Source organism: Hesperophylax consimilis, chromosome 19 (assembly GCF_061612785.1).
Source record: "Hesperophylax consimilis isolate HC1 chromosome 19, BYU_Hcon_1.0, whole genome shotgun sequence".
Lineage (NCBI taxonomy): Eukaryota > Metazoa > Arthropoda > Insecta > Trichoptera > Limnephilidae > Hesperophylax > Hesperophylax consimilis.
In genome coordinates this window covers 32314457-32326915 of record NC_142854.1, presented here as the reverse complement: position 1 = coordinate 32326915, position 12459 = coordinate 32314457, and the positions used below count along the sequence as shown (strand labels likewise).

The window sequence follows — 12459 nt, the reverse complement described above, 5'->3', positions numbered from 1 at the left end:
TGGGGAGACATAGCCACATACTCAATAACAACCCTGGTGCACTTTATTAAAGGGACTGGGTTGTTTCTTCAAGGATTGGGATAAAATGGGAGATGGACCTATGGCCTAAGTGCTCACGAGAACTATATGTAAACCGTTTCCATCCTTAAAAAAATTCTGACGAAGAAGCCGTTCTTTGTTATTATTATCAACGAAGATGGAAGTAAGTTAGCTGTTTTCCATATATGCATGAACCTACCTGTTGAAAGTGATTGATTAAAGAGTAGATATAATGGATTAGAGACAATATCTGCAGAGTTAAGGAATATTATTATTATTATTTTTTTTTTTATAGTGAATACCTCACAAGAGTCCCAACTGCTCCCGTCTGGAGCCAGTGAGACTATGGCATCCCCAATTGTGGGATGTTGTGAGGCTGAAGGTAAGTGGGGAAGGGAAAGAGGAAGGTGGGGAACTACCTGGCTATTCAGATCTAGTCACTAAACTCGGCTAAAGCCATTTGGAGCAACGTTTCAATTCTGAATGGTGGTCTTACACCAGGGCGATACTGGTAGTATCTTCCACTCTGGAACGTGCCGCAAATATACTATATATTATTTTAATTAATTAATTGTGAAATAACACAAATTAATCAAATAAAATTTATTTGCGCACGCCGGGTTCGGACCCGCGACCTTCGGAATGGCAGTCCAATGCGTTATCACTGGACTATGCCGGCCGTCAATATGGGGGGAGTTTTATATGGCTCTGGGTAAGATTTAGGTTCCAGTAGTTTAATACACACTGTGATGTCTATCTCAATGTGAATCTGAGATAGTTTTAAATTTGAAAATTCGTCAGGGATATCCGCTTCACACACATCCTTAAAAAAGTCTGCGAACAATTTGTCAATTTCTTTCTTTGTGGCGCATGGTTTCAGGGTAGCTATTGAAAATTCAACATTCTTAACATAATAAATATTTGACAATCTTTTCGTTACTTGCTGAAAAGGATATTTACTTTCTATTAAAATTTTATGAGCTTTTTTCTGTTCTATTACTAGGTTTATGAAGTCCTTGTTAAACCATCTAGAGAATTTTGACGATAATTTCAAGCTTATTGGAACAAAATTAAGTGAAGGTAAACAAAATGACTTTTGTATCCCTACACTTATATGCAATGATGATAGAATATAAACATTGCTTATGATTAATTCAGGGGTTGGGAACCTGCAGCCAGCGAGGCTTTTTGGTGCGCCCCATGAGTTTTGTATCATGACCTGGTGTTTCAGACACACTTTTAAGGCATTGTTGCAAAACCCAGAGAAAGGAATAAAATTTTTCACTTGTAGCAACACTTTGTGGTATACATAATTATAATAATTAAAATAAAATAACTTTGTTTGAATACCACTTTATTGTATATATTTATAACCAACCGGTTTCAGTTCAACCCGAACCTTCATCAGGGTTAATAAAAACATATTAAATTAATTACAGAGGTGTATGGGTACTTATAGTTAAGCTGGAAGAGGGAGAGAGAACATCAACTTTGGTGGAAATGAAAGTGTTCCCCAATTATTTGACTTCAAGTTTTGAAAATAATTTACCAGTGTCCTCTTCAATTCATAAAGCTTAAATGGCGTGGTTTAAAGAAGATTTAATTAATGCATATAAACAAAGAAATAACTTTAAATTAAAAGTCAAAATTTTACATATTGAATTAGCGCATAATCTCCACACAGTTGAATGGGATCTCTTTGACGATAAAATTAGGAATTATGTTTCAATAGAATCATTCAAAAAACGTTTTATCCTGGAAAAAAAACTAAAAAATCTCTGTAATTCTAAAACTAATGATAGCCAACCACCAGCTTCACAATATACATTTTATGATCGGGTACAAAATCTGTCTTCTGTACAGTTTACCCCAAAAGAGATTACATTACTCTCAAAAGGTTTAAAACACAACCTTCACTATTGTATCATACGTATCCAGACATCCAGAATTTTTCAAGAGAATTCATATTTACGCAAAAATCACAAAAACACTCAAACCCCGAAACCGATTGATACCGTGTCGCCGACACAATTGCCAAAATCACAAGAACACTCAAACCCCGAAACCGCTTAATACCGTGTCGCCGACACAATTGGAAATCTTTACATCAAAATAACTCAATCAAATGATGTATTATATGTGATTAATCAAGATAATTACATAGCAATATAATAACAGAACCTGAAACACATCTGAAAATAATCATCCAGCACCTCCCTCGGACACACCAACCCACGAAGTGACCACGGCTAGGAAAGCTACTCAGTATTTACGTAGGACCCCCTCCACTACTCCCCGGATGGAATTCCATGATGGCCGCCGTCTCCAACCAATCACAGCCCAGCATATCACCTTGACTTCCTTATCAAACACTGATAACTGATTCAAATGTGATTAATTGTGATATCATCAGACTGGATTTACGGGAAAAAGATGCAAGATATAACTACGAAATAAATATCAACATCAAGAAATGATTATATACTAATAAAATAACATGAATAATTATATCTAACTATATTTGTTACCCTATGGGAAATGTTCAAACCAAAGATATTTAACTTCAAACCCAATATGAAAACTTGTAAAATTATTTATAAAATAAATAAACGGGACTGCGGGAGATGGTTTTGGTGGATTGAACTGACTTGGTTAAAGGTATCATATTAAAATATAACTTTCCTCTCAACAAGATAATTGCAGAGAGGAAAAATACCTAACCACTTTACTCCTCACGAAAGAGGATATAACGCCTCCGAGAGGGCTCGATTTGAAAACGTTCTATAAATAGAGAACCAAATTCCATACAAAGTTAGTTCAACAATTACTTCTGAGAAGGAATCCTCTCTCCTGAAAAACCATCTCCAAGTCTCCAAAAGTCTCAAGAAATATTTTCAAGTGTTTTTATTCAGTAGTAAATTCAGTTTTGCCAGTAATAAATTCTTTTCGTCAGCTCAGATCTGGAAATAAATTCCTCTCTGATCGTGGCTTTAAGCTCCACTACCATCCTCTACAACATCTACCAAGACTGAAAACGCTGACAAATGTACCCAGCTACCTTCGTATCTACAGTTATTGTACGGACGGTTTATTGTCTCGTACAACTATACTAAAAATAATGTTAACAGTGCGATTGAAAATGTAGCAGTGGACATGCAGACAGCCTTACAATTCTTTCCAACTACATACCAATATAAGAGTGCTGAAATTCTTCAAGATTTAATCCCTAAATATATTCCAAAGTTTTATCCAGAAAATCAACAAGCAAACAATATTCGTAAAAAGTTAACCAATGAAAATTTAGTTTTAACAAAAGCCGACAAAGGCAATACAATAATAATAATGAACCGTTCGGAATACAGCTCTAAAGTGCACAACTTCATCAGTAATGACAATTTCGAAACTCTACGAACTGACCCTACTAATAAGTTTCAACAACACATCAAAAACGCATTAAAAGTTTGTAAATCCCCAGTTTTTCAAGATCTGTCATATGATAATGTCAAATTCCTCACGAAAAACCCAAAAATCCCAAGACTATATGGATTCATAAAAATCCACAAAACTAATAGCCCCATTAGACCTGTAGTATCATGCTGTAATTCCCCAAATTACAAATTAGCTTCCTTTGTGACTCACTTATTTAATAATTCAAATGTTTCAGCTCGTCAAAGCCATCTTCAAACTGGTACACAAAATTCTTAGTCTACGGTTTATATACACAACATATGGGGGAGGGGGGAGAGGGGTAGTTTATAGGGTTTTAATAAATGTTATTTGTTACTAAGTCGTTGAAGATTGTCGAATTTCTAAATATTTGGTAATTCCCGTAAGCTAATTACCTTGGGTTTGTAGCTCATTTCAATATTTATTAGGGAAAAAACCTCACAGGTAATATGCATTATTAATGACCTAATTTTATTGTCAAATTATTATTTATGATGGGATTATATTTGCTTTTAGAAAAGATACATGTTTACATTTGAGAAATTATTATAAGAATTAAGAAAGTATGGACTTAGCAACTGATACTAATAGCTTATTAATTACAAAGTTACTTATTGAAGGGGTACATGTTTACATTGAAGTAGGGAATATGTAGTTAGGTTAGACCATCCCTACTTAAATAATAATCCCATCATAAATAATGATTTGACAATAAAATTAGGTCATTAATAATGCATATTACCTGTGAGGTTTTTTCCCTGTTTGTAATTATTAGGGATCGCAGGCCACGCTTCATACCATTTTTTTAAATAAAATCTTTTTATTGTACATCATTTCCATAAAAGGAAACTATCTGCATCTGGAATTTTTTTAATTTTAGCTTTCTAATTTTTGTTTACGTAATATGAACAGCTTTCGTTATATGGGATGAACGCCAAAATAATTTATTTTGATGACATTTTCTTACGTTGGTATTTCCTCCTGGGGTAAAAATAATATCGTCGAATTTAATGTTTTTGTTTTTGGTGTTACTATAAGTGACCAACTCAGGTACGGGAGCTCCATCGAAGCCAGAGTAAAGTTGGCCTCTCAGAAGCTGGGCGTACTGTACAGGGCCCGCAGATACTTCAATAGTACACAACTGCTGACCCTGTACAAATCGCAAGTGCGCCCTTCTGTCGAATTTGGCAGCCATCTCTGGTCCGGAGCCCCAAAATACCTGAAAAAAACCCTTGACTCTGTGCAAAAACGGGCTGTCCGTTTGATAAATTCCCCAATCTTAACAAACGGACTGCAATCTTTAGAGCACAGGCGTCAGGTAGGTATGCTGTCCTTGTTCTATCGGTATTACCCACTCGAACGATCGCGCGTCAAAAAACTTTTTTCTCCGATTGCTCGCGGTTTTTTGGCGACGAATTTGAATATTTTCCGCCAACATTAAAAAAATCAAACCTCCGAATTTTAATACGGAGACATAAAACTGATTGTAGTGCTATACAGCCAATGAATTCACCTATATTTTTATAATTATTCTATATTTTTAGAATTGATAGATAAATTATTAAAAAATCTTAAACTTTATGAATGCGCGAAATTAGCGTTTTTGTGATTTGAAATTGCCGCCAGTGGCAGTTTTAAATATCTTTATAGAATATTTTCTACGTTTTTATGTTCTCTATGGCCTGTTTGATAACCACAGATGCAAGAATATAATGGGAAAATAATTTTTTGTACGTTATGCTCTCTTCAAAAGTTTGGTTAGAAAATAATTTTTTAAAATTTGAGTGCGTGACGTGTCAAAATTGAAATCACTGTATTATACTATATAATAAATTTACCACAAAAACTGGTATTACGTTAGGAAGATACATTAACTGTCTACAATTATTAATAAGCATAGTCGCCGTGTTGGCTTTATTTTATTCATTTGATGAATTATACAGATAGCCTATTTCACGATGTCAAAATCATGGTGCTACTTTTTAAATAATTGTAAATTAGAACTGGAGATTTGTAACCATGTTTTTATATAACGTGCAAAACGAGGAAATAAGGCTTAAAATGAGATATACATCATAGATATAAACATTGCCAATATTTCAGGGGGATACTTTGAAAGTTGATGAAATTCACCAATATTTGACGAAAAATCACTACTGACAGCTACCTTAAGGTCAATCTACATAGGGTATATCGGAATATGTAAAATGATGATAAATTTGTATATATATATCAAACCTTTGTATGACCGTAGAATGGCAAATAAAATCATAGTGATAATTTTATATCTAAACGCAAAGGTATCGAAAAAAAATGGATGAGGGGAAAATAATTGATGGAACCAATAATTGATTTATTTATTAAGCCCTAATATCCTTTTAAATCAATATTACAGTTGTATGGTTACAATGAAAGAGCAGTATTTTGATTTAAACATTGTTTACACACTTTGTCATAATAAAAATGTATTCAGTTTATTGGTTTATTCATAATTTAAGAAAATCAATACATAATAATATCATTGTGCCTCGCTATAGAGTGAGATTCTGAGTATCGCTCTGGTGAGGGACCACCATTCAGAATTGAACATTGCTTGAATTGGCTTAGTTATGTTTAGTGACTAGATCTGGAAAAGACTAATACCTTGATACATTAAAATTGCCAAGAATACATACATTTCCTCTTTATTCGTGGGAGCCCATTTATTGGTACGCGCATGACGCTTAAATTGTTTTTTCGCAATCCATTGATCTGCATACCTGTTGGTCTCTCTCGCGATCAGTTCAACGAAATCTGCATCAAAGATTTTAAGAAAGGCATCCACAGGTTTGCCCATTTCGTCGGTATTGAAAGTTGGTCCCGGCGTGCCTGTGAAAGTCTCCCTTATCCCAGTAAAACGTAAGATATCATTAGACCAATCGAAAGAGTAACCTTCAGGCGGCAGAATCAAACGCATTGCCTCACTATCTACCTGGTCTTGTCTACTAAAGTCTATGGCCATAGCGGAGTTAGGTGAAACGTTGATAATATTATGATAAGGTATTGGTGGCATGTATCCTCATCGCTCTCTTCGTGGTCGACGTCACTCGCTTCGTCATCCTCGTCGCTCGATCTGTCCATTTCTGAAACAACAGAAAACCCAAATTAATTTAATGTGTCTATATTACGATAACCCACTGCCTCTGGTACGGCTTATGACTCGCAATACGATGGTCGCGGGATCAAATCAAATAAATTATATTTGAATAATTAGTGTTATTTTCACACAAAATTCATTTAAAATAATATATATTATATTTGCGGCACGTTCCAGAGTGGAAGATACCCATAGTATCGCCCTGGTGTAAGACCCCATTCAGAATTGAAACGTTGCTTGAAATGGCTTTTGACGGCCGGCATAGTCCAGTGGTAACGCATTGGACTGCCATTCCGAAGGTCGCCGGTTCGAACCCGGCGTGCGCAAATAAATTTTATTTGATTGATTTGTGTTATTTCACAATTAATTAATTAAAATAATAATTAAAATAATATATAGTATATTTGCGGCACGTTCCAGAGTGGAAGATACTACCAGTATCGCCCTGGTGTAAGACCACCATTCAGAATTGAAACGTTGCTCCAAATGGCTTTAGCCGTGTTTAGTGACTAGATCTGAATAGCCAGGTACTTCCCCATCTTCCTCTTTCCCTTCCCCACTTACCTTCAGCCTCACAACATCCCCCAATTGGGGATGCCATAGTCTCACTGGCTCCAGCTGAGGCTCTTGTGAGGTATTCATATAAAAAAAAATATAAAAAGTTAATCAAATACTTGAGGCGGGCAATGTCAGGAGTCAGAATAGCACAGTCAGGTAGGTATGGAATGAAGAAAAGAGTGTGTGTGCCAAGATCGAGTTGCATGGTGGTTCATCCTCTCTGCCTACCGAAATGGCGTGAAGGTAAGTTAGTTAGTTTTATAACTCACGGTTTCCAAGTACAGACTCTTCTAGTACAGCTGCCTCGTCCACGTTACTTTTTCTGCCCATGTCTGACTCTGAAATAAAAGAAAACACAAATTTACAGTAGAATTTGGATATAATGACTTTGCATTTAACGGTCTACTGTTTTAAGTGACGATAATGTAAACTCTAGTAAGGTTTCATAGCTTTTAGTAGGAAAACGTATCCGTTTAAAGTGACCAACTACGTAAAGCGACCTATTTTAATGATAATTTGTCCGGTTACAAAACCCACCTACCAATACAGCCTCGCAACACAATGAGTCCCGTGAAGCGAAAGTGTTTTTTCAATTTAAGAAAAAAATGCTGTATTACACCGTTTAGAAGCCGGTGAATCAAATGTAATCCTCGCAAAGAAGTTCGGCATGTCTTATTTCTCACTCTGCAATAACCGGTAAAAAAAAAAGATGTGTAATGATGCATCCACGACATAACAACAATACATTTTGTATGTTTGTTATGTGGAATTTTTAAGTACTATGCTTATTTCCTGCCAATATACCAACAGTGAAACTGTGCTAGGGATATCAATATAAAATATAGATAATTGATTTTATATTGAGCCCCTGGTATGACATTTCAAAAAATAAACTCACCGTTCCCAAACGCCGACAATTCTTCGTAGAATGGTACGTCCACCCACAGCTCGCTGTGATAGCCGGCTTCCGGAGAGAAGAGTTCCCCACTCCGCGATGTCCCAGGTAACGGCTCGGGAGATGCTGCACGGATAGGCATAATTGGTGCATTGGGAGCCGTTGATTGGGTCTGTGCGGGAGTGGACATCCACGGTGGTGGTACGGGTCGTGGCAACGGTGAAGGCGTCCCTTGTGAAAAGGGACACGTTGTTCTCTCCGGAGATGGAATTCTGAAAACATTTACATAAATCATAGAAAATTGTTCTCATTCACGTGTGAAACAGTAAGTACAGTATGTAAATAAACAATAAAATAAGAACTCTGTAAAATATGCACTGAATGTGCCAAATGCACAGAGCGCTGAACTTACCAACTCTCACTGTAAGAGTGGAACGCTGTCAGGAAAAAACAATAATATTGTACCAAGCATCTAAATACGATTACTTACTTTTGTTTAGTTTTTCTTGGAGGTGCGGTAGGGAGCAAAATGCGCGCCGCCTGCTTCTTGAATTTTCGGCTTTCCAGCTCTAGCCGGATGGAAGCAGGCAGGGCCCTAACAGCCTTTAGGGCCTTGACGCGATCCTCTCGCACCAGTAGCAAAGCAGGGTCGCTGTTTAAATAAATACAAATATATGATGAGTTCAACGGCCACAGCAAAGTACTTTCATAAAAAAACATTAAAAAATACTAACACTCCAGACGAGGCTGCAATTGCAGCTCTGCGTTGACGTCCACGTGCAGGTAGTCCGGCACCAGCTCGTACCCCACGTCTCCCTTTTCCTCTGCCTCCTCTTGCAGTCAGCACCGCTCTATAAATTTTAAATTGAAAACACTTAATGTAAGTACTTAAATGTTTAAATTTTGTTAAATATTGCACTAATATAAAATTTGAAAATAATTATTGGGTTGTGGAGTGATCCCTTTCCCTGGACGACAGCTGTTTCTGCACAAATTTGGTAAAAGTAAACAAATTAATTAATTATACAACTAAATTACTAAATTTTTATTGTGTGACGAAGGCTTTACACCATTTTACATGTGAAAAAGAGTCAACTTTTTGACATATGACTTAAAATAATTGGTTAGCAAATATCTGTATTAATAATGAACCAATTCAAATAAAACTTATATATATCTCTTTTTTTTGAATCACTGTGATGGAATATCTATATTTCAAATGCGCGAGTGCAGTATTTAAGACATTATTGTAAATCAAAAACAGATGACGTCTTCAGTTGACGTAATCTTACACAAAAACTTCAACCAAAACAATATAATACAAACAAACGAATTAAAAACGGATTTCAAAGATAGATAGGTCAATCATGATTACACAGATATATAATTATGCGTTAAAAACCCAATAAATTAATTACTTACGGCATTTTAGGAAGAGTCCAAAATTTCGTGAATGTTGAAAATTTATAATTTTGTTTTTGACAGGACGCCATAAAAAAACCGCGAAAACTCGTTAAATAACACTTCAAAGACAACGGATAAGTTCATAGACAAAGAGAATATATTATCAGCTATTCGATAAAACAAGTAGCTGGCCATGGAAACGTTTTAAATAATTACAATAAATATTTTACGAATGGTAGAAAAATCGGTCCATTTTTGGACCGATATCAATCGCAGAAAAATAAAAGTGGTCGATTTTTCGACCGAAATCGTTCCAGTGGTTACAGTATTATTTGCTCTGAGGAACTAGCGTCATTGATCCCTTCGGCACCGGTGCGTAGTCGGAATACACGCCAAACGCGCGACCAACATTTGTACACGGTTGACATTTGTCACATGAGAACGGGTCGCTTGTACGATTCGTTCTTAAGTTCAACAGCTCGGCTGTGGAACGAATTGCCGGCCTCTGTGTTTCCTCCCTCCTACAACATGGGACTCTTCAAGACCCATGTTCACTCCATCCTCTCCAGAAAAAGACCCCCCACACAGCATCCCCAAAGATGACATAGGCCCTGAGGGGAATTATTTTCTTCAGGGCCTCCTGTGTGGATTTAATAAAAAAAAATGGAAGTAGTAGGCAAATCAAGGAGCTGTTGTTGAGACAACTGCTGTTTTTTTTAGTTGCAGATTGTTAAAACATACAATGTAATACATTATTTTCTATAATAATAATGTTAGTTTAAAAGTTGGCAACATCTTGTGTGTGGCAACCCATTTGGATTTCGTTTCTTTTATCTATGCTCTGTACACTGCTGTCATCTTTCTTGTAATACGTACATCGTCAATAAAACCAGTTATTAAAAAGTGTTATATGTTTTAATTTAATAAACACAAAAGATTACAACAGGTTATGGGCCCAGATCACCACAGGCCACATACCTATCAAAAATAAAAGTACAGTGAAGTGACTAGTAGAAAACAATTACCGGAGAAACGCAAATAAACCTCACACCGTGTTGGCGTTGGAGGTTAAGTTGCCGGGAAGGAAAAAAATACTTGCTACATTCGGCTGCAAGGAAGGAAATACTAGTAAGAAAGGAATTGAAAGACACGATGGACGGAAATAATACAGTTATCAAACTGGAAGGAATAAAAAACTGGAATGTTTGGAAGTTTCAAACAATGGTGTTGTTACGGGGTCAAAATTTAATTAATGTCGTTGAAGGCGTAAAAGGGCAAGGCTCCGAGGAACAGAAAGCATGGGAGACACAAGATGCTAAGGCTCAAACAATGTTAGTGACCAGGATGACCGAGGAAGTGATGTTACATATATTATCTTGCACTACTGCTGCAGAGATGTGGCGAAAGTTAACGAGCATTTTTGAACAAAAAAGTGAAACAAGTATTCACATAATCCAGCAAAGATTCTTCCAATATAAATATGAAGAAGGAATGGAGATGTCAGTCTTCCTGTCAAAAATACAGGAGTTACAAAATCAACTCAAACAAATGGGTGAAGAAATTTGGGAAAAATTCATAATTACGAAGGTATTGATGTCATTGCCAGATATTTACAAACACTTCATATCAGCATGGGAGTCTGCGCCAGATAACAAACAAACCTATGATAACCTTGTCGCTCGTTTGTTAGTGGAAGAGGAGAGAGTAAGGGAAAAGGCTGAACTCGCATCGCCGTCATCTGCGTTTATGGTAAAGAAAACTGCTCCAATTAAAAGAAATATAAAGTGTTTCAAATGTAATAAGATGGGACATTATCAATCTGAGTGTATGAGTCATGTGAATAATAACCATCGTAACTTTCCAAACAAAAGTGAAAAAAAGTGTTTTTATTGCAACAAAGTTGGGCACATCAAGAGTGAGTGCTGGCATAAGAAAGGAAAGGAGAAAAATGCGTTTGTAGTACAAAAAATACCTAAAGAACTGTATCAACAGTCAAAGTGGTTGGTGGACACAGGAGCCAGCGAACATATGTGTCAAGACAAAAATCTGTTTTCGACATTTTCACCAGAAGTGTCACAAAAGTCTGTGATAATAGGTGATGGTACTCAAATAAATGTTATTGGTTGCGGACAAGTGGAACTAGAAGTATTCAATGGACACCGGTGGGTCGAGACAACCATATATAATGTATTGTGCGTGCCAGACTTAAAAATAAACTTGTTCTCTGTAAATTGTGCGGCTGACAAAGGTTATGTCATGTTGACAGATCAAAACATTTGCAAATTTTCCAAGAATAATAAAGTATGTGCGGTAGCAAATCGTGTTGGAAATATGTATATTATGGATGTTCGTTATAAATATAAAAACTGCTTTGCAAATGTAACTACAGTTAAATCAAGTTTGAGTGAGTGGCATGAGAAACTTGTTCACCAGAATATACAGCAGGTGAAAGACGTGTTAGAGAACAATAATATTAAAGTCTCAAGTAATTCTCTTCAGAAGTGTCAAGGCTGCTTACAGGGTAAATTACACCGGCTGCCCTTTATGAACTCTGAGACAAAAACTGTTAAAACATGTGAACTGATACATGCCGATGTTTGCGGGCCGATGGAGGCAGTATCTGTCGGCGGGGCGAGGTACTTCTTGATTTTAAAAGATGATTACTCTTGCTATAGAACTGTATATTTTATTAAAAAGAAGGACGAAGTGATTAATTATATTAAAGATTTTGTAAACAAAGCTGAAAATGTCACGGGTAACAAAATAATCACTTTTAGAAGTGACAACGGCTTAGAATTCATTAATAAGGCTGTGTCAACTTTGTTCTCAAACCGGGGTATAGTACACCAAACTACTGTACCATACACGCCACAACAGAATGGCAAGGCGGAACGGGAGATAAGAACCTTAACAGAAGCAGCAAGGTCAATGCTGTGTGCCAAGAACCTTCAAAAAAAATTATGGGCAGAAGCAGTCAACA

At 36.3% G+C, this 12459-nt stretch overlaps 1 protein-coding gene across 1 annotated transcript; it reads right to left on the bottom strand.

Moving 5' to 3' along the window:
* Positions 1–6172: 6172 nt before the first annotated feature.
* On the bottom strand, positions 6173–9552 carry LOC149415153 (uncharacterized). The gene is made up of 6 exons (XM_089643293.1): positions 9498–9552; positions 8810–8926; positions 8566–8727; positions 8079–8347; positions 7450–7518; positions 6173–6608 (listed from the first exon to the last, which is right to left on the bottom strand). The coding sequence occupies exons 1-6, from the start codon at positions 9500–9502 to the stop codon at positions 6478–6480; spliced, it is 753 nt and encodes a 250-aa protein (XP_089499419.1). The 5' UTR covers positions 9503–9552; the 3' UTR covers positions 6173–6477.
* Positions 9553–12459: the final 2907 nt, after the last annotated feature.